Consider the following 27,309-nt stretch of genomic DNA (forward strand, 5'->3'; position numbering starts at 1 on the left):
GCAAGTACTTTTAACTCTGAGCCATCTCTTTGGACCCTACTTTGAATTTTGTTGCTGTTGCTGTTGCTGTTTTATGACAAGGTTTCTCTGTGTAGCTCTGGCTGTCCTGGAACTCCCTCTGTAGATCAGGCTGGCCTCAAACTCAAAGAGATCCACCTACCTCTGCCTCCCAAGTGCTGAGATCAAAGGCATGTGACACCATTTCTGGCTAAATTTTTTAAAATCATTAGTCAATCAATTAACTAATTAACTTTTTGTTTTTCAAGACAAGTTTTCTCTGTGTAATCTTGGCTCTCCTAGAACTCACTTTATAGATCAGGCTGGCCACAGAAGCTGGTGGCAGAGGCAGGTGGATTTCTTCTAGTTCAAGGCCAAGCCTGGTCTACATAACAGTTCTAGGACAGCCAGGACTATGTATAGAGACCCTGTCTCAAAAAACCAAACCAGAAAACTTCTTCCCACAAATTAGCTACCCTTGCCGTTCCAACACTTTTTTTTCTTCATTATGTTTTAAAGATTTAATTTAATTTATGAATTGTTGGGTGATGTGGAAATTTCTGGTTTCTTTGGAGACTCATCTGTGTCATGTGATGTTTTCCTGGAAACTGATGAGAGTATGTTTTGGTGAGGCAGACACATGGGAGGATGTTTTGCTAAGAACAGACATGTGGTATTTTTCTGAAATCAGCCTGGAAAAAGGGGCATCTGATGTTTTGCTAGAGCAGATGCTTGAGGGGACACTTGATGTTTGGAAAGGATGTAAGGATAACCCAACAGACAGTGGATGATGCAGTATGGTACTGGTACGCCTTGCCTTTCTTTTTTTTTTTTTTTTTTTTTTTTCTTTTCTTTTTTTCGGAGCTGGGGACCAAACCCAGGGCCTTGTGCTTGCTAGGCAAGCGCTCTACCACTGAGCTAAATCCCCAACCCCACGCCTTGCCTTTCTTTACTGGTCATTGTTGGGCTTTGCAGACGCTGGTCTTCACTGACAATGCTGGGTGGTTGGTATTGGTACACCTTACCATTCTTTGTTGGTCATTATTTATTGTGACTTCATAGAGAAAAACGCACCAAAAACCTTCTTGTGGTGTTCCGGCTGTTTCTTGCCACTTCCTCAGATTAAGGCTGATTGGCAGAGCCTTGCAGTTTCTTCTGGATTGCCCTGTCCTTGCTGCTAAGTGAATGGTGTTTGTAAGACCTGACATTGCTGACTCGTGAGTGGTGTTTGTGAGGGGATTGAGCTGCCACTGTTGACTTGAGTAAAACAAACTGCTGTTATCCTGACAGCACAGATTGGATTTGCTCCAAAGAAGCAGTGTCTACTACCTCTGGTGGTAGTGGTGGTGGGCTAGAAGGGAGGTTAAAGCATTTAAGAACCCTTATTAAAAATAGGTTTTGAAAAATCCAAACCTACGGTTAGGGGTTCATTTGATGCTACTATGTATTCAAATGTTAAATTCTGTGCCCCAAGACAAGTGAATTTTTACATACACCATCTTTGTTGTGCAAACCTTGTACCCCAATTTAAAACTATTGGTTAAATAAAAATGGCTACAACTAATTACTAAAGGGAATAGAGTTAGGTGGATTTTCAGTTATCTGGCTGGGGGTTACAGGTAGGGGAGATAGGAGGCGCACAGAGGAGGAGAAGACAGAGAGAACAGGAGGTCTCTACTAGCCATGATGGACCAATAGCAGGTGCCAGAGTAAAACGCCTCCCCAGAGCACTGCTGGAGCAGAAATAACCTTGAAAATTTCAAACAGCAAGTATTGGGGGGCACTCTTGGGGAGTGGCCAGTTGTTAGAGAATTAGATTAGGGGTAATCTCCAGTAATTGTGCAGAGCCTAATGAATATATCATAGTATGAGTTTCACTCATTTGGAAGGTAGATGGAGATAGGAATAGGAATTTACAGTGAAAGCTCTGCCTGTACATAGTTATGTGCACCACATGTGTGCCTGATATCCATGAAGTCAGAAGAGGACACTGGATCCCCTGGAACTTGATGTTTGCGAGCTGTCCTGTGGTGCTGGGAACTGAACCTGGGTCCTCTGCTGGAGCGACAAGTCCTCTTAATTGCATAACTATTACTCTAAATCTCGTTTTTTATTCTTAAGAAAAAAAATTAAAAAATTTATTTATGTGCATATCTCAGTGTGTGCCCTGTATCTGTCATGTCAGAGTCCCTGGAGTTGGAGTTACAAGTGGTTGCGAGCTGCCTGACATGGGTGCTGGGAAACAAACTCGGGTCCTCTGATGACCCGTTGAGCCATCTCTCTAGCCTATAGCGCTGGTTTGTTTTTTTTTTTTTTTTTTGTTTCTTTTTTTTTTTTTTTAATGAATTGTATGTGGATGATGAAAGAAAGAGGAAGAGGAGGAGAAGAAGTAGTTTTGTTTTTGTTGTTGTTCTGTTTTTGAGACAGGGCTTCTCTGTGTAGCTCTGGCTGTCCTGGAACTCACTTTGTTCACTCTAAAGACCATGCTGGCCTCAAACTCAGAGATACATTTACCTCTGCCTCCCAAGTGCTGGGATTAAAGGTGTGCACCACCACTACCCGGCTGATGCTAGAAGACTGTTCATTATTGGAGCGATGGCTAAATGATGTAAGAATGCTTGCTGTTCTCCCAGAAAACCTGTGTTCCAGAACTCCATGTTAGGCAGATTATAACTCTTGTAATTACAGTTCTCTGGACTCAATGCCCTCTTTTGCCTTTTACAGGAAATTGCACTCATGTACATATACCCATATACAGACAAATTAAAACAAAACAAAACAACAAAACAAACCAGGTGGTGGCTTGCACCTTTAATTCCATCATTCACAAGGCAAAGGAAGGTGAATCTCTGTGAGTTCAAGGCCAGCCTGGTCTACATTGTGAGTTCCAGGAAAAAACAACAACAACAACAACAAAAACAACAGAGCTACACAGAAAATCTTGTCAAAACAAACAAACAAACAAACAAACCCCTTTCTTATCTAATAAGGTCATCCAATCTGCCTACTTGATGCTTCCAAGTTTCTGAACAGCCTTTAGGGTAGAAGGTTTTACCTAGTTGAGGCTGAGACCAGACCAAGTGGAAGGCCTACCCCTCTACTCCAGTACTGCACTGAGAGAAACCACCTATGTTCTGGCCAGTGAGTACAGACGGGGGAAACCTGACCTACCACCATCTCCCTGAGGGGATGAGTAATGCTGGTGTACATGGTTCTTAGGGAGCAAGCACTCTGTGGAGGTAGAGGTTATACTTGATGCTAAACTCTCTTGGAGGAAGTGAACAGCTTTTACAACTTTGTTCTATGTATAATTCTTTCTTGAGGCTAAGGAGTAAGTTAGAGCCCCATCACTGCTACAGGATGAAGCTTCCAACTCTGAAGTGTGTGAGCCTTAGGTTTGTGTAAGGGGCCACTGGAGGTCTTTTTCAGCTATTTTCTACTTGTCTTTGGGATCAAACAACTGGTCATGGGGCTTCTGACTAGAAGGCCTTTCTAGTTAAGCATGGAAATATTCTGGAGTGCACAGGCTTCTGCTCATTCTCCTTGCTGGCGTCCTCCAATGGCCTCTGTGGTCCCTGTCAGAGCACTAAAGCCAGGGCTGAAAGACCACATACCCCATCATAGAAGGAGACAGAATTCATGTGGTCCTTGGAAATGACGACACTTGCATGATGACGGTGAGAAAATAGAAGGCCACCAGAGAAGAAATACACATTCCCTAGAAGAAAAAGAATGCTGGTCAGAGGTGGAGTGCTAGATCCTTGAAGGTACTAGAATGATGATGTAACCTTCCTGGAAGGAGAGGAAACGGTCTAAAGAAAGACACTTATGTTTCTGCTTTTAGTATTCTGACTATTCAAATAATATATCCCAAAGAATTCAAATTCCCCAAGGAGTCACATGCTGAAAAGGGGAAAGGCTACAGTCCTGAGAGCAGGTCTCTCACACACTTGAGAACTTACCCAACAGGCAGGATAGAACAGAGCGGAGACAATGATGGTAAATTCACAGTGAGTGGGACAGCAGCATTCTCCTGCCTCAATTTGTCTTACTCACTCACTCACTCACTCACCCACTCACTCACTCACTCACTCACCTCACTCACCTCACTCACTTACTCACCTCACACACGACTTACGATTTTCAAGACAAGGTTTCTCTATGTAGCCTTGGCTGTATTGGGGAATTCTCTGTGTAGACCAGGTTGGCCTCAAACTCAGAGATCCACTTGTTTCTGTCCTTCAAGTGCTGAGATTAAAGTTGTGTGCCACCAAGCCTGGCTTCCTGCCCACTATTCAACCCTAAAGCTTCAGACAGAAATGGAGCTCAGCTCTCAGAACCTTATAAAACTGAGTGTGATGGCAGTCCATTCCTGTAATCCCAGAACTCAGAAAGTGAGAGGAGAATCAGGGAGTTCAATCTCATCTCTGGCTATACAGTAAACAAAGGCCAGCTTGTACCATATTAGAAATGGAATTTAGAAAATGAAAAAACTAAACTAATGAAAAGCTCTCAGGGAGAACTTTCCCTCGGGATGGAGATCCGCTAACTCCAAAGTCCAGACCGAGACACCACAGGATGCAATCAGCAAGAGGATTTGGTTTATTGTCGGGATACACAGGCACAGGCACCTGCGGGCGCTTCAGTCACTCGGTGGACTGGCGCGCCCCACAGAACCAAGGATGGGCTTTTATAGGATTTTGGGGAGCAGAAGCAAGCATACAGAAGCAGATGCATGGTTACAGGGATATAATTGGTGGATTCTAATATGGCAAGGGTTTAGCCCGGGGGCAAGTTTCCTAGCTACCTTCTTGGAACATAACGACTGACTCGGCCCCCCACCAGGGTGTGGGACCTCTCCCGGGGCTTTTTTCATTGTCAGGTGCTCAACCGCAGTCGTCCTGTTGCCAGGCCTTCAACCAAACACATCTTGTTTGGCAGCCGCTGTGTACTCAGTGTTCTAACCTTTCTCTGAACCAGTCATCTTAAATATAGCCTTGCAAAATGGCGTTACTGCTGCTAAGCTGGGGTCTTTCATTAATAAGTCTAAAAACCAGCATGTGTGTGCACATATACATACCCTCTCACTAAAACAAAACCAATGAAACAGAAAATTGAAATCCAGCTCTGCACAGAACCTGGAAGGACAGAATCACTCTAGTCCATGATGGGTGATTTGACCTTTTTCTAATGAGACTACATGGAACCCATCTCTATTCACTCGCTGCCTGTCTCTTTAACTGGTGTGTGTGGTTGGGAGGCCCAGCCTATCTTGTGTAGTAGCTTGTTGTGTGTGTCCCTGAGACTCAGGGAAAAGAAAAACAGAAAACAGCCATATGCCCATGTAGGCTAAACAACGACCTTGAATATCCATGAACCTGACCACATTGCTCTTTCAAATCACTCCCTGTTTAGCAAGAGACCTTGATGGAAGGTCAGAGAGGCTGCTCTCTAGTTTATTCTCTGCAAAAATGCTTAGAGACCTTGCTACATCCCCAAGTGGCCATCCCTTCCTCCTACCATTATTGCTGGTCTAAACAACCAATAAATTAACAACCAATAAATCATAAGTCAAATTACATGGGAAACTATAAGAAACATTAAAGACAACGCTGAAGCTTCCAATTAAACACTGTATAACCTTTGCTTATGGAAAAGGATTATCTTCTTATCTGCCCTGGTAAAACCTTTATGCTAAAGGCTTAATCCTCTCACCAGTAACACTTCTGTTTAGACAGAGACTGCTGCTAGGTTCTCAGAATTTTTTTTTTTTTTTTTTTTTTTTTGGAACTGGGGACCGAACCCAGGGCCTTGCACTTGCTAGGCAAGCGCTCTACTACTGAGCTAAATCCCCAACCCCAGGTTCTCAGAATTTAAGTCATCTAAATGTTCAAGGCCTTCCCCCTTTCTTTCCTTTTCCTTTTGATGACTCTTTAAAATTAGCCAATTTCAAAACTGCTGTTGACCCCCCCCCCCAAAACAAAACAAAACAAAACAAAACAAAAAAACAAACCTCCTAATGGTAAGCTCAGCATAATTGGGAGCTGTTTTCCTAAAGCCGCCCTGCCCCTCACTGGGGCTGCTGAGACCAGGCTTCCATCCAATAACTCCGGTAGTAGTAACTGGACACCACTATCATGTGCACTTACACAACCTGCGTGCTGATCCTTCTGGTCTGGAGAAGCTCAAATAACTTCCAGAGCCTCAAACGGAAAGGAAGCACAGACACAGGTTTTGCATAAGAATAGGGGACAGAGGGGCGGGGCTGCTCAGAAGGTGCCTGTAATTCTAGCACCGAGCAAGCTGCTGCAGGAACACTGCCAGAATTTGGGCTAGCCCGGGTTACAGAGAAAGACCCTGTCTCCAAAAATCCCCAAAGAAAACAAAAACAGAAAACAAACACCCCCCAACCCCCCAAACCAAAACACAACAACAAAGCAAAATTCACATTCCCTTATTGGGTGTCTTCAGAGGAAATATGTTTAAAACAATTAACTTGAATATGTCTGCTCCATTTTGTGTGTGTGTGTGTGTGTGTGTGTGTGTGTGTGTGTGTGTGTGTGTGTGTATGTATTAATCACTTTGTAGAACCTGTATGTAAATCTTTTAATCTTCCCTACCTGGTATAACTTTTTTTACACGAGATCCTTCTGCATTCCCAGATCTTGACAGAACTTGACCCCTGCCCCCTCTCTATCATGTCGTTTGTGCTGATCGTTTTAAAATTAGCCAATCTTGAAAGATTGTGAGGTTAGACCCATGCCAATCAGAAAAGATACCATGAATAAAAACCAACATTTGTGTCCTGTTAGCTATCAACTCCAGAACAAGTCTCACTGGGTCCCGGTGGCTCCTCCAGATCCCACCCCTACCCTGAACCTCTCCCTCCAGTGGGCTGGACTTCTGCTTCGCTCCCCTGGCCTAATCCTTCAGAACTCAGACACTTTGGTATCTGGGCTGCGTCTCTCGGTTGCTGGCTCTACTCTTGCTCTCCCTCCCCCATCTCTTCTCACGGTCTGGTTTAGTCTGCCAGCCTTGTTCAGCCTGGACTCTGCGTGCTTTCTCCTTTATATCACTAAAAAATCTCCATGCTTTAGTCGAGTCATCTTCTCCTCCCTCTATTCCAGTCTTTCATTCACTCCCTAGCCCAGGCTGGGTTCTGGGCCACACCCTTGTTTACAAAAAGAAACTGCCTTGCCAGGTTACTTTTGCTTTCTTTGCATGGTCCTTTGAGCTTTAGACTAACATGTCAGTGAGTTCCCCAGGTTTGGCAGAAGCCAGCTCACCTTAAAGAGCGCATACTGCTCATCTAGGGCCCAAAAAGTTCTTTACAAATACCTAACATCTTTTCTCTCTCTCTTTTTTAAGATTTATTTATTTTATTTTATGTGTATAAATGTCTGCCAACATGTATATGTGTGTCTACCACACATATACCTAGTGCCCAGAGGTCAGAAGAGAGTGTCAAATATACCTGAAGTTAGAGATGGTTATTAACTAACATTGTGGGTGGGTTATTGCTCTAGTCCCTGGAAATAATCCTTTAAAACTTTTCTTTTGATTTTATGTGTATGAGGGTTTGTCTGTATGTATACACCACATGTGTGCAGTAGCTGTGGAAGCCAGAAGAAGGTGCTGGATCCCTGGGGCTGGAATTACAGATGACTGCAGCCATCCTGTGCCCAAGTCCTCTGTGAGACTTGCGTGTGAGACTCTGACTTAGGGACTGACTTAGGATTTACTTAAAGCATTACTTGTACTGCTCATTTCCAAGCATGACTTCACATGTCACTTGGAACAGAGTGACCCGGAGAAACAGGTGAAACAATGGGTCATCGCCCTTAACAATATGACCACAAACGCTCACAGCTTACACCAGTCAACTATGGCATATTCCTGGAAAAGAAAAAGTTGACTACCATGTCCACATCGTAGATTCTTCCTTGCTTGCTCACCTGTCTTGTGGTTTTCAAGTTTAAAGTGAGAATGCAAACTGGACCCAGAGCCAAGCCCTTTCAGGAGCTGTTCTGGCTTCAGTCTTCCTGTGACATCTCCTGTTTTCCACTCATAACCAGTGTCAAAGTGTTTATTCTAGAAAGATTGCCACAAGCTCAGGCAGTGCTCGTAACTGCTGAGCCATCTTTATAGCCCAACTTTCTTTTTTTTAAAGAGTCTGTCACCAGCCTCCTGTGGACATAAGAGAAATGAACAGGGACAGAGTGAAGGCAGACCTTTACTGCCCCGACTTTCCCATCATAGAAGTAAAAGCAGCTTAGTCTTCAGAGTTTTCAAGGCCTTTTCACCGTCCCACGCATGTGACCTGCACCTCTGCTCCTCATGGCTGAACAAACTCTCCCAAAGGAAACAAACAGCAGCAGCAGCAGCAGCAGCAGCAGCAGCAGCAGCAGCAGCAGCAGCAGCAGCAAAGAAACACTCTCAAGTCTGATCACCGCAGGAGGGAGAAAAAAGGCACAAGCAGCAACTGGCAGTACAGGGAACAATAAACCTACAGATACATGGTCAGCTGGTTTTCAACAAGGTAATTAAATAAATGCATTTTCAACAAAGGCAAGTCAAAGGATAAAGGAAGGTCTTTTCAACAAAAGGTGCTGCAAAAACTAGATGTTCATACATAAAAGAAGCATTCAAAAGATCCCTTACATTGGAAATTCTGCCCTCCACGACCAGACACAGAAGAAAATGTCATTACTTCACAGGGACAATGAGTACTGAGAAGAATTCCAACTCAGGTAAGGCAGAAGTCCTGTCTAATGAACAACACTTCAAAGTAAAGGGCAGACATCGTATGTGCTGCCACACCTTCAACTCTAGCACTCGGGAAGCAGGGCCAGGGATCTGAGTTTTAGGCCAACAAGGTCAACAGTGAGTTCCAGGTCAATCAGAGCTACCTCCCAGAGATTTTGTCTCAAAAACCAAACCAAAACAGAACCCCAAACAAACAAAACAAAGTCACAGGGAAAGAGACAACAGAACAGCAGCTGTGAGCTGCAACCATAGCACCTCGGTGTGAGGGCCTGACTAAGTCAACCATTATAACCAGATTCTACATGTTCAAGGATCTGGGGAACTGCATCAGCTTGGTAAACTAAGAATAATTTTTAAAATATTCAAAATGAACTTTTACAGATGAAAAACATAGAAATATACAACAGACAAGGTTAGTGGCATTATGAAGGGCACAGAAAAAGAATGTCTGTATGAATCTCTGGGTCCACGAACTAGTTCAGGTGGAGGACAGTTTATAGAACTGAGTGGTTAGGCATACAGTGGTCACTTCTGCTCTTAACACACACACAACCTTTCTGGTCATACTCTCTAACCATTATAGGCTAACAGTTATTTACACAGCATTTACATGGTATTAAATGACCTGGAGACTGAAGTGCAGAAGCTGACTTATAGTACAGAAGGTTTATGCAAGTACAATCCCGCTTTATTTATGGCACTTAAGCTTCCACAGATTCTGATGAACACAGAGGGTTCTAGAACAATACATGATATGTAAAAATGGACAGACATAGAAGCAGATACCACAGAAGCTAGGTATGGTCACACATACAGCCCAAGCTTTCAGGAGGATTCTGGCGCTCACACTTGGACTCGGCCTGAGAGGCTTCAGTAGGAAGATCACCATCCATTCAAGGCCAGCCCTGCTGCACAATGAGTTCTATTCTGAAGCCTGTGCCACAAGGGAGAGACTCTGCCTCAAGAATAAATGAAATAGATACTATGCAACATAAAATGCTAAGAAAAATATTCAGATCGACTTCACAGAGCAAGAGGGAATGGCAGAATTTCAATGAACCCAACTCAGATGTCACTGGGATGGAAGGGGTCAGTGGTGGCACTCACCTGGAAGCTAAGTCAGTGGCAAGTCTGAGGTTACCCTGGGCCACACGAGAAGACTCTACCTCACTCCCTAACTCAAAGAAAAAGAAATGACAGAAGAATTCCCAATTCTATTCTGTGGAAAGTATAAATGTACTGATCCATAAAGTTAAACGAATCCTGAGTACAAACAAGTCAAGAGGCACAGAGGTAGCCTGCATGTGAGTGGTGCAGGGTTTGTTAGTATGCAGTTTTATCTCGAGCATCCCACAAAACAAAATAAAACAAAATAAGAGTCAGTGATAAAATGAAAATCTTTAAAACAGACAGAGGGAAAAAGATATCAGAATAGTAGATTTCTGCTCAGGAGCAACGTAAGTGGCTCTAAGAGAGTGACAAGTAGGCAGCCACATCATTAGAATACCCAGGGGAAACTGCATACCAGCCCTCAAAGAGGTTTATGGACAGCTGTCTACTTTTTAATTTATTATTATCACTGACTTTTCAAGACAGAATTTTTTTGTATAGACTTGTTTGTCCTGGAACTCACTCTATAGACCAGGCTGGCCTTGAACTCACAGAGATCTGCCTGCCTCTGGCTCCTGAGTGCTGGGTAGACTAGAGGTGCTACCACCTCTCGGCTGGATAGCTCTACATTTATCACTGTTCCTCATTTTATGTGTATGGGTGTTTTACCACGTGTACACAGTGACTGAGAAAGGCATAGGATCCCTGAGTTACAGGTGGTTGTGAGCAACTATTTGGGTGTTGGGAGTAGAATCTGGGTCTTCAGGAAGAGTGAAGTCATCTCTTCAACCCTATCTCTAGCTTTACAAAGCAGAAGAGGAAGTGAGAGGGAACTCCATCAGCAGACAGCCAGAAGCAGAGAGGCTCAAGGGATCCATACCACAGGCTCAGTAAGAGGCTCTTCAATGAAGGCACAAAGAGGGAGCCAGACAGAGGTGAGTGCAGATGACATCAGAGGAAGCTCTCTCCCTAGCATCAGGTCTGCTGAGTTGGTGGCATGGCAACCCTGCAACTCCTGCAGGCCACACTTTTGGAAATTTAGGAGCAAATGCCATCAGAATATATGCTGAAACCGGACCAAGAAAATATCTGAAGACTATGGGGAAGACACTTTAACCCAAATTGCACAAGATGGCAGGAAGGTGGAATCTTGTTCAGAGCCAGAGTCTGCAAAGGAACAAAGACTCAGGTTCCAAGAGTCCTGGATATCAGGAAGGACTGGTGAGGCCAACATCTACAACCCAACTGCAGAGACCAGCGTCAAGACCTTGTGAGGAGCTTCTAGGCTCATAATCAGCATTCATCACCATCCAGAGGCATCACCTGGGAAGGACTTTCTACTGATGGGGCCAGCATCTGTAGTGTGATCTCAGATGACCGCCCAGGGCCATACCCTGTGCTTAAAACCCAACTCAGATAAGGTACACTCATGGGTATGACAGGTACAGGGACCTGGGGAAGAAGAGCTCACAGCCTGGAAACAGCAAGCAGGCCAGACAGCATTCTTACTCAATAGCCCTATTCAGCGGTCTTTTCTTCACATTTAGTCTTTAATTATCCAATATCCAATGATAATTTAGCAGCTTGCTGCTTGTGTTGTTTACTCCTCTCACCCCAATATTTTCCCTTTTTATGGACATTGGCTGGCCTTCTCTGTAGAGTCTCTGCCTCAGACTTTTAAGAGCTGGGTTTTTTGTTTTTTGTTTTTTTTTTTTTAAGAGTATTTGAATTTTTTTTTAATCCTTTTCTTCTCCCTTTAGCCTTAACTGCCTCATATCTCTTATCCTACCATTTCCCCTTTCTATTTATATTTCTCTCCTCTTCTTTTTATCAACCCAATGCTAATCACTATCCTTTCTGTGCTTTTCTGCCTTTCTACTCATGGCTGTACGAGCTATCTAATACATCAGTACGCATGGACTCTACTCATGGCTTTACGAGCTATCTAATACATCAGTATGCATGGACTCTACTCATGGCTGTACGAGCTATCTAATACATCAGTACGCATGGACTCTACTCATGGCTGTACGAGCTATCTAATACATCAGTACGCATGGACTCTACTCATGGCTGTACAAGCTATCTAATACATCAGTACGCATGGACTTCAGTGGTCTTGTAATTCCTAACACAACTGACACTTAAGGGATGATGGTTTTTATTAGGTCATTACTGTACTGTCACAGTAAATGTACCACTTGCTAGTGTTTGTAGACAATATTCTACTCTGAGGTGAGCAATGGGGATCCAACTTGTAATCCGGACACTAACTGAGGAGAGGAGAAGAGCGCCTTACCCTACAACTGCCTTGAATATTGTAAATATTTCCAATGAAAGAACTAAAAGATTTCAGCAATATACAAGGGCCAAAGCAAAAAAAAAAAAAAAAAAAAAGAAAAAAAAAGAAACAAACCATATGAATATGTGTAACTGTGAGTGAAAGTTTTAAGAATCTAAATTGAGGCCTTTATATCAACCCTTACAAAAGGTAAGTACTGTCAAATTATGAAGAATTTTTAACCTTGATTGTTTGATAGTGGCTGTCACAGAAGAGCGCCAGACAATAGCTTGTACAGCGTCCACTGTACCCTTAAATTAAAAAGTACTTCTACAAGGACATCTACCTAGCAACTGTCTGTTTCACCTTAAACTGACACCTGGTTTTGTTATTAATCAAATCAGCAAAGCCACAGCTGGCTTTGAAATATCTGATGTAGTCTTCTTCATTTTTGTCATTAAAAACTTGCCCTTGTCTCAGCCTCCTTGGACACAGCAGCGGTATGCTGCCCCAACACATCTTCTCTGCAAGTTCTGCTCCCCACTGCATCGCTGTGCTGGCCCCAAGCAAAGGCAACACAAACTGGATAAATTCTAGTGGCATGATACCGAACCCCAGAGCAAGCCTGAGGACACCACTCGTGCTCTGATTTCACTTGGGTTAAGTTAGAAACAGAAAATGCTTAAGGATAATGGTCTGAGGCTAAAGCAAGGTTTTGGGGATTAGGTACTGGGTGACCTGCCTGACCAAGGACGCATGAAGGACAGGGGTGACAGGAAAGCTGAACAGCGACAAGTCTCATGACAGTAAAAGCCACTGGGCTAGGACAGGGAAAAAGCCCTGACTGGAAGCCGTTCAAGCAGTGCTCTTCTCAGCCACAAGCACGCCGAAGGGCAGAACCACTGTCTGGATCCCCACTACCCACAGCTGCCAACTCACACAGCCACGGGCTGTGCTCACCTTCAGCACAGCTCAGCATCTGACCAATCAATACTTTGATCAAGTTTTGATCAATCACACTACGAAGATCAAGACAAATACTTTTAGGGATGAAACGACACCAATTTCAAGCTTATCATATTCCAATTATAGGCAGATTTTAAGATACTAACAACATTTGAATTTCAGGGCCTTTTATCTTTGCAACCCCCCTTCCAAAGCCTGAGAAAAGCCTTAGGCACTTTATGTTATTTTCTTTTTTTTTTTTTTTTTTTTTTTTTGGTTCTTTTTTTTTCGGAGCTGGGGACCGAACCCAGGGCCTTGTGCTTCCTAGGCAAGCGCTCTACCACTGAGCTAAATCCCCAACCCCTGTTATTTTCTTTTAAGAGAGTCCCTAGCAGGATAGGGTAGTACATGCCTAAGATCTCCTGAGGCAGGAGCATGTCAAGTTCAACGACTCAATGTGTTACAGTGTGTTCAAGGCCAGTCTGAGAAACTATGAGACCACATATCAAAATAAAGGTTAGCAATAATTATTCCCCAGACCATATAGCTTAGTGGAAGAGTTATTGCCTATATCTGTAGGGCTTTTAGGGTCAACCTCTAGTACCACAAAAGGAGGGCAGGGGAGAAATAAACGGAGGGTGGCCCTTGATCCCAAATGGCATACACTCAAAGCTCTATTAATCCTGTGACACTAACTCTAAACTAGTAAAGTGCTTAATACACAGAGGAGGGAAGCTCTTGGTAAAGTTTTCTGCTTCTATAGAATTGTTCTGCAGCACAAACAGATTCACTGGGGTAAATGTGAGATCTGTTTTCTAGAGAGGACTGAAAGAGGGCTTTGCTATGCAGTCTTGCCTTGAACTTAGTATGTGGACAGGCTGGCCTTGAAACATTGATTGCTTACCTCAATTTTTCAAGTTTTGGGAGCACAAGAGTGCTGGACTACAAATACATGCCACCATACCCACTCACGTTTAAGGTCTTTAAATGGCGTGACTGGGCTGGGGAGTGGCTCAGCGGTAGAGTGTTTGCATAGCACACAGAAGAACTGGAGTTGGCAGAGCATAAACAATGTGACTAATGAGGACACAGGCATTTCTAGTTGTACTCTTCATTGTTATACAGAGACTGGAAATGTTAAATCTTGTTGGATAATAAATACAATAACGCAAAATCAGTTTTCTAATGAATCCTTTGCTGAGAAGACGTAAACACATGGGAGGCCAAGTAGGTGGACCTCCAGTTTGAGACCACCCTGGGAGACACCAGACTCCCTCTCACAACTCCATAACTGCCCCAAACATCCTCCTCCTCTGCCCCAGGTGTGATCTTGCTCAGGTTAGTACTACAGTCACTTTATATGATTCCCACAATGCCCCTGACTCTCAAGTCTTCACCAACAGGATCTGGAGGCATAGAGAGGAAGGGCAGAACGTAACTCCCCAGCACACCATAGGTTAAAATCAGAGCTTACTGAGCTCTGTCTTCTATGTGAATGGAGAAGCTGAACCAATGATCTAAGAACAGAGAGAGGAATTTGCCACCAGCAAAAATATTTTCAGTAAGAACAAATCACCCAGAAAGAGGATTTGCTTTGTAGAGGCTGAGGAATTTGTGAAGTCAGAGTTCAAACTCCACAGAACTGCTATATTCAACAGGGAATGAATAGGACTCACACGAAAATGTTATTTGTGGGGCTGGGGTTACACCTCAGTAGTATAGTATTTGCCTAGCATGTGTGAAGCCCTGGGTTAGATTCCCAGCAAATCTATCTGTCTGTCTGTTTCCTAACCCTCGCCCCCAAATACGGGAGTGGGGAGGTGGGAGAAGGAGGGGAGAGGATTGAGACAGAGACACAGAGTTATTCTGAGGAATCATAAAAGGAGCAGGGAAATGAATCCCATGTAACCCACTTAAGATATTTAAGAAAATCCACATTTTCAGGATGTTTTCTATTAGCAAAAACGTTGCCAGCTCACATTGAAAAGGATAAACTATGAAAGGGAAGAGAGAAAAGAAGATGCTGAACTCCCCTCATTCTACTGGCAAGAAGCGGGTGCAGGAAACTACTGAGCCACAATGTGAGATCTGCCTTCTAAGGAGATGTGAGGGCCAGAGTAAGATCGAGAGCTCTGAGGTTGGGATAGCCAGATGGCTCAGTGGGTAGAGGCAGCTGCCACTAAGTCTGAATGTTTGATTATACTCCCAGAACCTCGTGGTGGATGGAGAGAACTGATTCTCTCATGTTTCCTGACCAGCACATGCATGTGCTGACAGTGGCACATGCATGGCCATGTACAAACACACAATAATTTCTTTTTTTTTTTTTTCTTTTCTTTTTTTCGGAGCTGAGGACCGAACCCAGGGCCTTGCGCTTGCTAGGCAAGCGCTCTACCACTGAGCTAAATCCCCAACCCACAATAATTTCTTTAAAGGAGCCCTAAGGGTCAAAACATGAGGTAGAGGGCAGGGCTGAGACACATGGAGAATTATTTCTAGGTTCTGAGTCTTTTTTTTTTTTTCTTTTTTCTTTTCTTTTTTGTGGAGCTGGGGACGGAACCCAGGGCCTTGCGCTTGCTAGGCAAGTGCTCTACCACTGAGCTAGATCCCCAACCCCCTAGGTCCTGAGTCTTAAGGAAGAAACTGCTGTCTTTCATGGAAAACAAGGTGCCACAGAGTTCAGAGTTTATGACAAAAGGAGCCTGGGAGGTAAAACTAACAGCTCGGGGCAGAATGGACAGTGACAAGGAACAATTTCCAAGCCTTGATCTTAATAAAAACCTACAATTTGGCACCTGATTAGACACCTTCACGTCTCTGCACTGGGTATTAAACCAAGGCAGCTGGACTCAGAGCATGTTGGGCAAGCACTCTGCCATTGAGTTACATCCCAAGAATTATCTTTTTTTTTTTTCCTTAAGATTTTATTTTGGCTGGGAAGTGGCGGAAGATGCCTTTAATCCCAGCACTTGGGAGGCAGAAGCAGGTGGATCTCTGAGTTTAAGGCCAGCCTGGTCTACAGAGAGTTCCAGAGCAGCCAGGGCTACACAGAGAAACCCTGCATGTGTATATATATATACATATATATATATAGTATTTTGTCTGTCCGTCTGTAAGAGCATCATATGTGTGCTCTTGGGGACCAGAAGAGGGCATGAGATCCCCTGGGTCTAGGATTACTGACAGTTGTGAGCCATCATGTGGGTGCTAGAAATTGAACCCAGGTCCTCTGGAAGCTCACATGCCTTTATTTTTATTCTGAGATGACACAAAATTTTACTATATTGCCCAGGGGCTAGTCTTGAACTTGAGATCCCGTGACCTTCACCTCCCACAGCTGAGGTTAAAGCCTGGACACCAGGCTCAACTTGCTTCCAAGCAGGATCTTGAAGCTACTTTAGGCTTTTCATCCTCCTGCTTTTGACCCTGATGCTGTAGCAGTTATCCCAGACTAGCTCTGCCTTTATGTTGGCTACTACCATCTGGCTAAGGTTTTCTTTTAAAAATATTTTAAATTATCCATGTTTATGTGTGGGCATGTGCACATGAGCACAGGAGTCCTTGGAAGCAAAAGGTATTGGATTCCCCTGAAAGTAAGAGGGATTGTGAATATTCTGACATGGGTACTGGGAACTGAACTTGGATCAATAGAGAAATACGTATGCTTTACAGCTGAGCCATCTATCCAGTCCCTGATCATGAGATTTAAGGCCTTTAACTATTGCCATAAAAGGACGAGATGCTTGCAACTGAGTGACTATGCAGTAAGGAAAACAGTGAATCACAGAAGCCAGAGAGAAGATGATGTGAGAAAGATTCACACAAGGGCCATTCTTGGTCGCTGAAGGTTCAAGGGAGGCTATCAGACCAGTCCGTATCCAGCAGCCAGGCCACAATGGGGGCTTCGGTCCTGTGAACAGGGAAGTGGTGGACCCACAACTCAGATAAGCCTGGAAATAGACTCTTCCCCCAGAGCCTCTACATTAAACAGTCAGGCCTGGTTGATCCTCGATTTGGGCCTCATTAGAACTTGATCCACACAAGCTTGCCTGGTGTTCTTTTTGTTAAGATTATCTGAGTAACAGTCCTATATGGCACCAGACTCATGATGTAGTCCAGGCTGCCTTTAACACATGGTCAGAACGTCCTGCCTCTGCCTTCCTGGTGCTGGGATTACACTCAAGTGCCACCAGACCCTGTTTGCTTAGGCTTTTGACTTACAAAACTCTGAGTCAATCACAAGGTGCTGTTTTAAAGTAGGAAATCACAGTAGTTTGTTACACAGGAGAAAATCATGTAGTCTATGGCTTCTCCACTGGCAGTGTTGCCATTCTGGCCCATCCTGAGAACAAAGCAAGGTAGCAGCTAGGGGACCAGGTGCGGTCCTGGTACCATGCCTGTGCTCGAGAAACTAGCACGAGTTTCCTCATCCTCAAGTCGCTGAGCCAAAGGGAAACAGCCATAGGAAAACAACACTCTTTTCAAAGAGCAGGTGTATTATTAACCACAACAGTTGTTCAAATAAGGGGCTAAGACACAGCCAAGAACACAGTCGTAGCTGCTTACCTTCCTCAGGCCTGGACTGCAGACTGTTAGAATAAAGATACGCTCCTTTTCCTCCCGTTAGCAAAGTGCCCAAGAAACAGTCGTCCCCCTTTAAAAACACAACAACAACAAGAATCTGGTGACTTACAACATAAACATGAACAGAATCAAACTTTTATCCTTTTTATCAGTACTGAAAACATGAGTCAGACTTGAATATACTAAAAATATACCATGAGCTTTGGCCTCTGGTTCTTTGGCATAATAACGACATTCTGAATTCTGAGTTTCGTTTTTTGTGACAAAGCCTCACTGTAGCCTGGGCTGGCTTGGAGCTCGCAGTGATTCTCCTGATCCAGCCTCCTGATTGTAGGGACAGGTTAGTACTCTCTATCATACCTGGTGTCTGTACCCTATTTGTGGTGTTCTTGCTCTAGTGCACTGATGTCTGTGAAAAAGAAATCAGCTTCTCCGTGGCCTAACACTCTGCCCTCTGCCCTCCCAGCTTCTGTGCAGGCCAACTTGGAATCTGCTTAAGGCAGGTGGGGGAGGGGGCTCCGTGGTAAAGAGGGCTTGCCTAGATGTGCAAGGCCTTAGGGTTGATCCCTAGTGCTGACTTAAAACACACACGCACGCATGCACGCACACATGCTCGCACGCACGTACGTATGTATGTACATATGTATGTATATGGAGATTTTTTTTAAATCCCTCTCACTTTGCTCCCCATAGACATTTTTCTTTCCCCAGAGGCCTAACAGGAAGTGGGAAATACAAATAGTAGTCAAAGACAAAAAGAATAGAAGCTTCCTTCTTTTGCTTAAGCAGTAAGATGAAATATTTTTAAAAAATAGTTTAACTTTTAAAAATCTATGTATTTTAAACATAACAAACGTTTTGTGTGCATGTGTGCCCATGGATCATATCAATGCTTGGTGCCCTTAGAGGCTAGAGGAGAGCATAAGATTCCAAGAGCAGAGTTACAGATGGTTGTGAGCCACCATGTAGGGGCTAGGAATAGAACCTGGGTCTTCAGAAGAAGGGCTAGTGCTCTTAACTGCTGAGCCATCTCTCCAGCCCCAAGATATACTTTATCATTACAAGTTGCTTATATTTGGGCCATCTTACAAAACTACTTATGTGTATGAGGGCTTTGCGTGCATGCATGTATGTGCACCACATGTTTATGTGGTGCTCAGGGAGGCCAGAAGAGGGCACCAAATCTCCTGGAATTGGAGTTACAGTTACAGTTCCCATGTAAGTCCTCTGCAAGAGCAGCATGTGAAGCCCCGTCTCATGCTGATAATGATGCTATTGCTGGAAACAAGTGTGGCTTACCTTTGTTGCTTGTAGGGTTTTCTCACACAATTTTACTTCATTATCTTCTACCTGTGGCCAACAGAAATGGAGTGTTCGATTTAGGTCTTCAAGGATAGAACCCTGCTGTTTCTGCCTAGGTAGTCTCTCTACCACATCCAATTCTTTTAGACCCTGACATACTGGCAAAGAGGCTGATGGTCATCAGGGCTCAAGCTCTAGGCCCAAGTGGGTTTTCTTTGGCAGACCATAGGCCCAGCTACTATGCCTCAGATACATGGAGAAGATGCCTCATCTCTATTTACCTTTTGCTGTAGGGGGAAGATCACTTTACAATGAATGGGTACAGTAAAGTATTTCTGGGGACTACTCTGAGACGAGGTCTTTATGTAACCCTGACTGGCCTGGAACTCACTATATAGATCAGGATAGCCTCAAACTCACAGAGATCTGCCTGCCGATCTCCCCCAACTGAGTGCCAAGATTAAATGTATGTGCCAAAAATGCCTGGCTTGGGTGCACTCTTACTTAAACAATGTTAGAGGACAACTTTCTGTTTCCCCCATAACTACATCAGAAATATAGAAACAGACTCTAAAGTTAAGTTCTAAGACCTTGTCTTTTAAAGTCAGGTCTCACTCTCAGTCCAGGCTGCTGTAGAAATCACTATGTGATGCTATATCCTGGCGAGCCTCAAACTTGTAGTCCTCTTGCTTTAGCCTCCCGGTGCTGGGCTTGTATGTACTACCTTGCCTGTTTACAGTATGTAAACTGTGCTGTGCATATGTTTACTCTCAAGTGACTCAGATTTAATTACTGGAAGCAAATTACATGTAACGTTTTAACTAAAAAGAGTTACATATCAGTGTCCTCTGCAGACTGAATTGGGAAAATGAGACTTCCCTTTAACTTTGTCCTTTCCAATAAGATACCTGCAATGCCCTGAACACAGCTCAGGAAAGGGAGGTTACAGGTCGTGTGTGAAGGCACCTAGCTACCACTCAGTCTTGACCAGCATTCAGAGATGCGTTACCAGCCCACCTCTGCTCATCACCCTTTTTTTAAAATTGGGTATTTTATGTATTTACATTTCAAATGTTATCCCTTTCCCTGGTTCCCCCCTCTCCCATTGCCCCTTTCCCTGCTTCTATGAGGATGCTCTCCCTCCCATCCACCCACTCCCACTTCAATACCCTGGCGTTCCCCTACAATGGGGAAATGAGCCTTCACAGGACCAAGGGCTTCTCCTCCTATTGATGCGAGACAATGCCATCCTCTGCTACATATGCAGCTAAAGCCATGGGTCCCTCCATGTGTACTTTTTGGTTGGTTTAGTCCCGGGGAGCTTTTGGGCATATGGTTGGCTGATATTGTTGTTTTTCCTATGGGGTTCCAAACCCCTTCAGCTCCTTCAGTCCTTTCTCTAACTCCTCCATTGGGGTACTGTGCTCAGTCTGATGGTTAGCTGCAAGCATCCTCATCTGTATCAGTAAGGCTCTGGCAGAGCCTCTCAGGAGACATCCATAGCACTTCTGTCAGCAGGCATTGTTTGCATCAGCAATAGTGACTGGGTTTACTGGCTGCATGGGATGGACTCCCAGGTCAGGCAGTCTCTGGCTGGCCTTTCCTTCAGTTTCTGCTCCATCCTTTGTCCCTGTATTTCCTCCATGAGTATTTTGTTCCCCATTCTAAGGACTGCAGCATCCATATTTTTGTCTTCCTTCTTATTGAGCTTCATAAAGTCTGTGAATTGTATCTTGTGTATTCCAAGCTTTTGGGCTAATATCCACTTATCAGTGAGTACATACTATGTGTGTTCTTTTGTGACTGGGATACCCCACTCAGGATGATATTTTCTAGTTCTATCCATTTGCCTAAGAATTTCATGAAATCACTGTTTTTAATAGCTGAGTAGTAAACCATTGTGTAGTTGTATCACATTTTCTGTATCCATTCCCCTGTTGAGGAGCATCTGGGTTCTTTCCAGATTCTGGCTATTATAAAGAAGGCTGCTATGAACATAGTGGAGCATGTGTCCTTGTTATATGTTAGAGCATCTTTTGCTTTGCAATTTTATGAGGTCCTATTTGTTGATTCTTGAACTTAAGAGTATAAGCCACTGGTGTTCTGTTTAGGACATTTTCCCCTGTGCCTGTGTGTTCAAGGCTCTTCCCCACTTTCTCTTCTATTAGTTTAAATGTATTTGGTTTGATGTGGAGGTCCTTGATCCACTTGGACTTAAACTTTGTACAGGGTGATAAGAATGGATCGATTTGCATTCTTCTACATGCTGACCTCCAATTGAACCAGCACCATTTGTTGAAAATGCTGTTTTTTTCCCCACTGGACGGTTTTAGCTCCTTTGTCAAAGATCAAGTGACCATAGGTGTGTGGGTTCATTTCTGGGTCTTCAATTCTATTCCATTGATCTACACGCCTGTCTCTGTACCAACACCATACAGTTTTTATCACTATTGTTCATTAATACAGCTGGAGGTCAGGGATGGTGATTCCCTGAGAAGTTCTTTTATTATTGAGGATAGTTTTTGCTATCCTGGGTTTTTTGTTATTACAAATGGATTTGCAAATTGTTCTTTCTAACTCTATAAAGAATTGAATTGGGATTTTAATGGGGATTGCACTGAATCTGTAGATTGCTTCTAGCAAGATGGCCATTTTTACTATATTAATCCTGCCAATCCTTGAGCAAGTGAGGTCTTTCCATCTTCTGAGATCTTCTTCACTTTCTTTCTTCAGAGACTTGAAGTTCTTGTCATACAGATCTTTCACTTGCTTAGTTAGAGTCACACCAAGGTATTTTGTTATTTGTGACTATTGTGAAAGGTGTTGTTTCCCTAATTTCTTTCTCAGCCTGTTTATCCTTTGAGTAGAGGAAGGCTACTGATTGATTTGTTTGAGTCAATTTTATATCCATCCACTTTATCAGGTTTAGGAGTTTTCTGGTGAAATTTTTGAGGTCACTTAAGTACTATCATATCATCTCCATATAGTGATATTTTGACTTCTTCCTTTCCAATTTGCATTCCTTTGACCTCCTTTCGTAGTCTGATTGCTCTGGCTAGGACTTCAAATACTTTATTGAATAAGTAGGGAGAGAGTGGGCAGACAAGTCCCTGATTTTAGTGAAATTGCTTCAAGTTTCTCTCCATTTAGTTTGATGTTGGCTATTGGTTTGGTATATATTACTTTTATTATGTCTAGGTATGGGCCTTAAATTCCTGATTTTTCCAGGACTTTTAACATGATGGGGTATTGAATTTTGTCAAATGCTTTCTCAGCATCTAATGAGATGATCATGTGGTTTTGTCTTTGAGTTTGTTTATATTACATTGATGGATTTCCATATATTGAGCCATTTTGGGGGGGGGGGCTTATACACTCTCATCAAGAAGTTCGTGCATCACTGCAATGTTTGAAGTTTTTGTTTTGTTTCATTTTGTTTTGTTTTTCAAGACAGGGTTTTTCTGTGTAGCCTTGGCTGTCTTGGAACTCTATTTGTAGAGCAGGCTGGCCTCAAACTCACAGAGAGTCACCTGCCTCTCCCTCCCCAGTGCAGGAACTAATGGCCAATACTACCACACCCAGCTAGTACTTAAACTTTTAAATACAAGATTTCTTGCTAACATATTTTCTATGTTCCAAAACACTAACCTGGGAATGGTGGTGCAATGTAGTCCTAGGATTTGAAAGGTGGAGGCAGAAGGATCAAGTACTCAAGGCCCTCCTCTCTGCACAGTGAGAGTTTGTGGCCAGCCTGAGTTATGACACCCAGTCTAAAACAAACCAACCAAACCAACAAAGAAACCAAATTCAGACCTAGCCTCATCAAAGAAAACAAGACTTTTCTACAGTAGAGAGATACTTAGGAAAGCAGCAGCAATCACTCTGACCAGAGAAGAAATCAATGTCTGAAAACTCTGTGAGACCCTGGGCAGGCAGAGCCTCGAAGCAGCACTAGAACCAGTCCCTGGGTATCAGTCCAGGCTCTAGTGTTTCATCTCCAACGTGAGGGTGTTAATGTCTTCCTTGCATGACTTCACAAATAACTTAGCTTCCTTTTCTGAAGCTTTCTAAGACTATAATTGGCTTTTATTCTAAATAAAAGCTGGATCACAGTCTAACAGCCCTGCAGGGAGCCTGTAAGGAGGTTCTTCCTTAAATGTTTGCCCCATGATTTTCTGTTTAGGTCCACTGTGACCTGTACGTAATACTGACCAGCCAGGAACAGAATCTGGGGATGGCAGCTGTCAGGATGATGTAACTGGTCTCTGGGGTAATAGTGCCATCTGTGGGAAGACCAAAGACATGTCAGTTATGTCTAACTACCATACCCACCCACCTTGCAGGCCTACTTGTACCCACATCTACTATCACCAGATGTCACTGATGTGTTTATAAAAAGTTAAAGAGAGGGGGATGAGTTCTATGCAGGTGTAGTCAGGTATGGGGAAGGGGGTGCCTCCACGAGTGGGCCCATGTTGAGGTACCCCTTCCCCAAGGGACTAGCCACATGAAGGTATAATACAGAATAGAGTTTATTCAGGGCAGGGGGAGAGGAGTCAATAGGGCCATAGAGGCAGAGGAAGGCAGAGGAAGCCAGAGGAAGGCAGAGAGGAGGGCAGAGGGAGGAGAAGTAGAAGCTCTCTCCATGAACACATGGATCAAGAGGGGGTAAGGGAATAGAGAGAAAGGAGGAAAGGGAAGGCAAGAACAAGAGCGAGACAGCAAGAGAGAACAAGTGAGTGAGGAGGGGTGAGCTGAGACAGAATGCTAACAGTTACAGACAGCAAAACTGGAAGGCAAGACCCATCTAATAAGTCCTTTGACATCAGACACAGAGCCACAGGATTTGGAGTTGCTCTGCTGGGTTTTGGTTTTGCTTTGGTCAAATATTCCCTCAGTATTCCCTGACTCCTCTCTTTTGAATGATAATGCATGTTCTGTGCCATTATATGTTAGAAGAATGTAATTTGCCTTTTGATTTTATAGGAGCTTACAATTAGGAGATTGCTTGAGGGGTTGGAAAGATGGCTCAGCGGTTAAGAGCACTGGCTACTCTTCTAGAGCACTGGGTTCAATTCCCAGCACTCGAATGGCAGCTCACAACTGTCTGTAACTGCTATTCTACGGGATCAGACACCCTCATACAGACATAGTTAAGTTAAAACACCACTGTACATAAAGTAAAAATAAGTAATTTTTTTAAGTCTCAGAAGAGACTTTTAAAGTCTGGGCCTTTAAGCAGTATTAAGACTGAAAGACTATAAGGATTTTGGAGTTATCTTGAATGCATTTTTATATGAAAAAAGCCTATGGAGGTCAGAGAAAAGTTCTGTGGTTTCAGAATGGCCTTGATAGGCTCATATGCTTGAATACTTGGTCCCCAGTTGGTAGAGCTATTTGGGAAGGTTTAAAGATGTGGCAGTGTTCAAGGAGCAGCACTCTCTCTGCTTCCTGCTGTCAGCTATCAGCTGCTCCTGCTGTTCTGTCTTTGTCATTAGCACTCTAAAACCATACCACAATTAAACTCTTTTTTCTATAAGTCACCTTGGTCATAGTGTTCTGTCACAGCAAAAGAAAAGTAACTAAGAGAGCAAGATAATTTTACTGAGACAGATGAGAAAAAAATGCTCTGATTGGAGCACTACACAGGTGTTAAAAACTCCAAAAAAATCTATTAAAATCCTATTTCATGATAACGATAAGTCTGTGCATTTTTTTCCTTTTGTTCTTTTGAGACAGTGTCTGACTATGTAGTGACAGCTTTTCTAGGCCTTGCTTTCTAGACCAAGCTGGCTTTGAGCTTGTGATAGTGATTCTCCAGTCTCTGACCCAGAGTGCTGGGATTATAGACATGTCCTGTACTCACCACTACAAAAACGTTCCTATTGTAAGTATTTCGATGTTTTATGTTCTTGTAAACAAGCCAAGCTGGTACAAGAAAGGGCTATTTGATTAACTGGTAGTTTGGGACTCCCCCTGGCTGCTCTGGGTATTTTCGAACAGAGGACTTCAAGTCAAATGGCCACCTAGATGACTCTATGCTAACTGTTCTAAACATTCCACTAATACCTCAAGAAAACTACATAACCACAATAGCTCATTGCTCTGCTCCTGAAGGTGCGGCCTCAGCAAGAACTATTCAGTTTGCAGCAGACTTTGCTATCACACACCGTAGAACACTTGAGATGTCGCTGCAACCATTTACTGAGGTCAGAGATGGGCGCTTCCCCCAGTGGCCTAGCAGAGTGACTGCTGCGACTGGCACCAAAAAGACAATGAAGTGAAGAGTGAAAACACTCCTTGGTTTACATGCAAGACATACTGTGATTGGTGCAAAGCCTTCCTCTCAGGTTACATACACACTTGCCGAATTACCTGGGAGATACCCTCCTCAGCTGCCTCCCCTGGTATTACAACATTAAAGTCCAATGAGGCTTCTCTCAAGTGGTCTTTTCTTGTGTACTTTTTTTTTTTTTTCCGGAGCTGGGGACTGAACCCAGGGCCTTGCGCACCACTGAGCTAAATCCTCAACCCCTCTTGTGTACTTTTAATGGCGCTGGGTGACATGGTATGAAGAAGGAAGTAGTCAAGATTTAAGATGACAATGACAGCAGAGGCAGCAAAGGAGCAGCGATACTGCACAGTTCATAGGCCGAGCCACAAGAGCAGCAATGTGGCTAGCTGCTTTACAGCGAAGCAGAGGCAGAGGCACAGTCTGACAGCAACTGTGGTGAGAACAGGGGGGATGGCAGAATTAGTGAGGGTAGACAACTGCGGAGGGAGGGCACAAGGTCCACCAGCGCTAACAGGTGCTGTAGCTGCTGCCAGGGGCTGAGAAATCCCAATTCTCTAAGTCTGCATAGGAAGTGACACTTGTAGAGCACAGCATCCTAGTTTCCTAGGCCTGTAAGAAAGTAGCTCACTCTTAGGAGAACCCGGAACTCTGCAACCCAAGACCTGTAATGAGGTTTATAACACTAGGGGGCACTTGCTGCCGCTGCTGTAGGGCAGAGATTTACAAAAGCTGCTGAAGCACTTGATGGACTAATTGCACAACCATGCTCTCTGCCCAGGAAGAAAAACAACCCACAGCCGGCTAACTGGGGACACTGCCAGCACCACACATTATCATCCTTTATAGTTCTTTCCTTTGGCCAATATAAGGAGTAGTAAATGGAAATTGATTTGTGTTAAGTTGTGGCCTCCTGACCATTATTGAGGCTACAAATCTTTACAAATAAATATATCCTGCCTTATTTTTTATTTTCTACTTCCATGAACAGCCTGTTTGCATTTTTGACCAGGTAACTACCGAATAACATTTTCTTATTAATTTACTATTCACCAATTACAATTATACCATTTGCCTATTTTAAGTAAAGTATCAATCAGTTTATGCCATCTTTGACTTAGTTTATCATGTATTTTGTGTGTAAAAAAAGTTTTCCCAGGTTTGCTTTCTTGCCATCACACGCACTTACCCTTTTCTTTAACCAGGATCTGAGACGTCAAGAACGACTCGGAGAAGACCACAGATCCTAAGCATCCTCCTCCTCCCAGCACGTCTGGGATGTCATAGACGCTCATGCTCGCCTGTGTCAGTGAGAAGCAGGGCCAGGCCATTATCAGCCCAGCAATTCAGAAGGAGGCAGGTCCACAGGAAACAGACAGGCATGAAGCAAAAGAATACTGACAAATCTCGACAGCCCTGTGCTGAAGCACACTTTCACCTGGAAGGTGCCTCAGGCTTTCCGACAGCCCCTAGAGGCATGCACAGGCGGAAAGGCAGCATTTTTATAAATTCCATCCAACTGTCATCCTCTTAGGAAACAACATAGTCTTGCATCTTTTCCTTCTTTTAAAATATTTAAACTTGTTAAAAATTTTAAACTTAAAAACTTAGATTTTATTTATTGCTGGGCATGGTAGTGCATACCTTTAATCCCATTACTGGGGTTACACAGAAAAACAGTCTCAAAAAAAAAAAAAAGAAAGAAAGAAAGAAATGTACTTATGTGTATGCTTATGTCTGTTTATGAGTATGCTGTTTGTGTGCCAAGTGTCTACAGAAGGTGGTGCTGGACGTCCTGGAGCTGGACTTACAGCTGTGAGCCACCCCACACAGGTGCTGTGAACGGAATCTGGGTCCTCTGCAAGAGCAGCACTGATTTAACTGCTGAGCCCATCTCTCCAGCTCCACGGCCTTCATTCTTAGTTATAACTTCTCACACCCTACAGAGTCAGAGGTATTTCCTCCAGGCTTCTCAACACACAGACACGTCGTATCCCAGAGCATCACATTAACCAGTATATTGGCTTAGCTT

General features: G+C 43.6%; 1 protein-coding gene across 7 annotated transcripts in view; it reads right to left on the reverse strand.

Annotated features, from left to right (window-relative positions):
• Positions 1–27,309, reverse strand: part of Dnaaf9 (dynein axonemal assembly factor 9) — a 134,741-nt gene that overhangs the window by 39,718 nt on the left and 67,714 nt on the right. For all 7 annotated transcript variants that reach the window (XM_039105694.2, XM_017591986.3, XM_063284380.1 and 4 more), the window contains 5 exons: positions 26,467–26,578; positions 23,198–23,268; positions 18,983–19,033; positions 17,666–17,753; positions 3,612–3,715 (listed from right to left, as the gene is read on the reverse strand). In XM_039105694.2, the coding sequence (XP_038961622.1) occupies positions 3,612–3,715; positions 17,666–17,753; positions 18,983–19,033; positions 23,198–23,268; positions 26,467–26,578 (426 nt within the window). The remainder of the gene's footprint in view (positions 1–3,611; positions 3,716–17,665; positions 17,754–18,982; positions 19,034–23,197; positions 23,269–26,466; positions 26,579–27,309) is intronic.

The sequence above is a fragment of the Rattus norvegicus genome, chromosome 3 (assembly GCF_036323735.1).
Source record: "Rattus norvegicus strain BN/NHsdMcwi chromosome 3, GRCr8, whole genome shotgun sequence".
In the NCBI taxonomy this organism is placed as follows: Eukaryota; Metazoa; Chordata; class Mammalia; order Rodentia; family Muridae; genus Rattus; species Rattus norvegicus.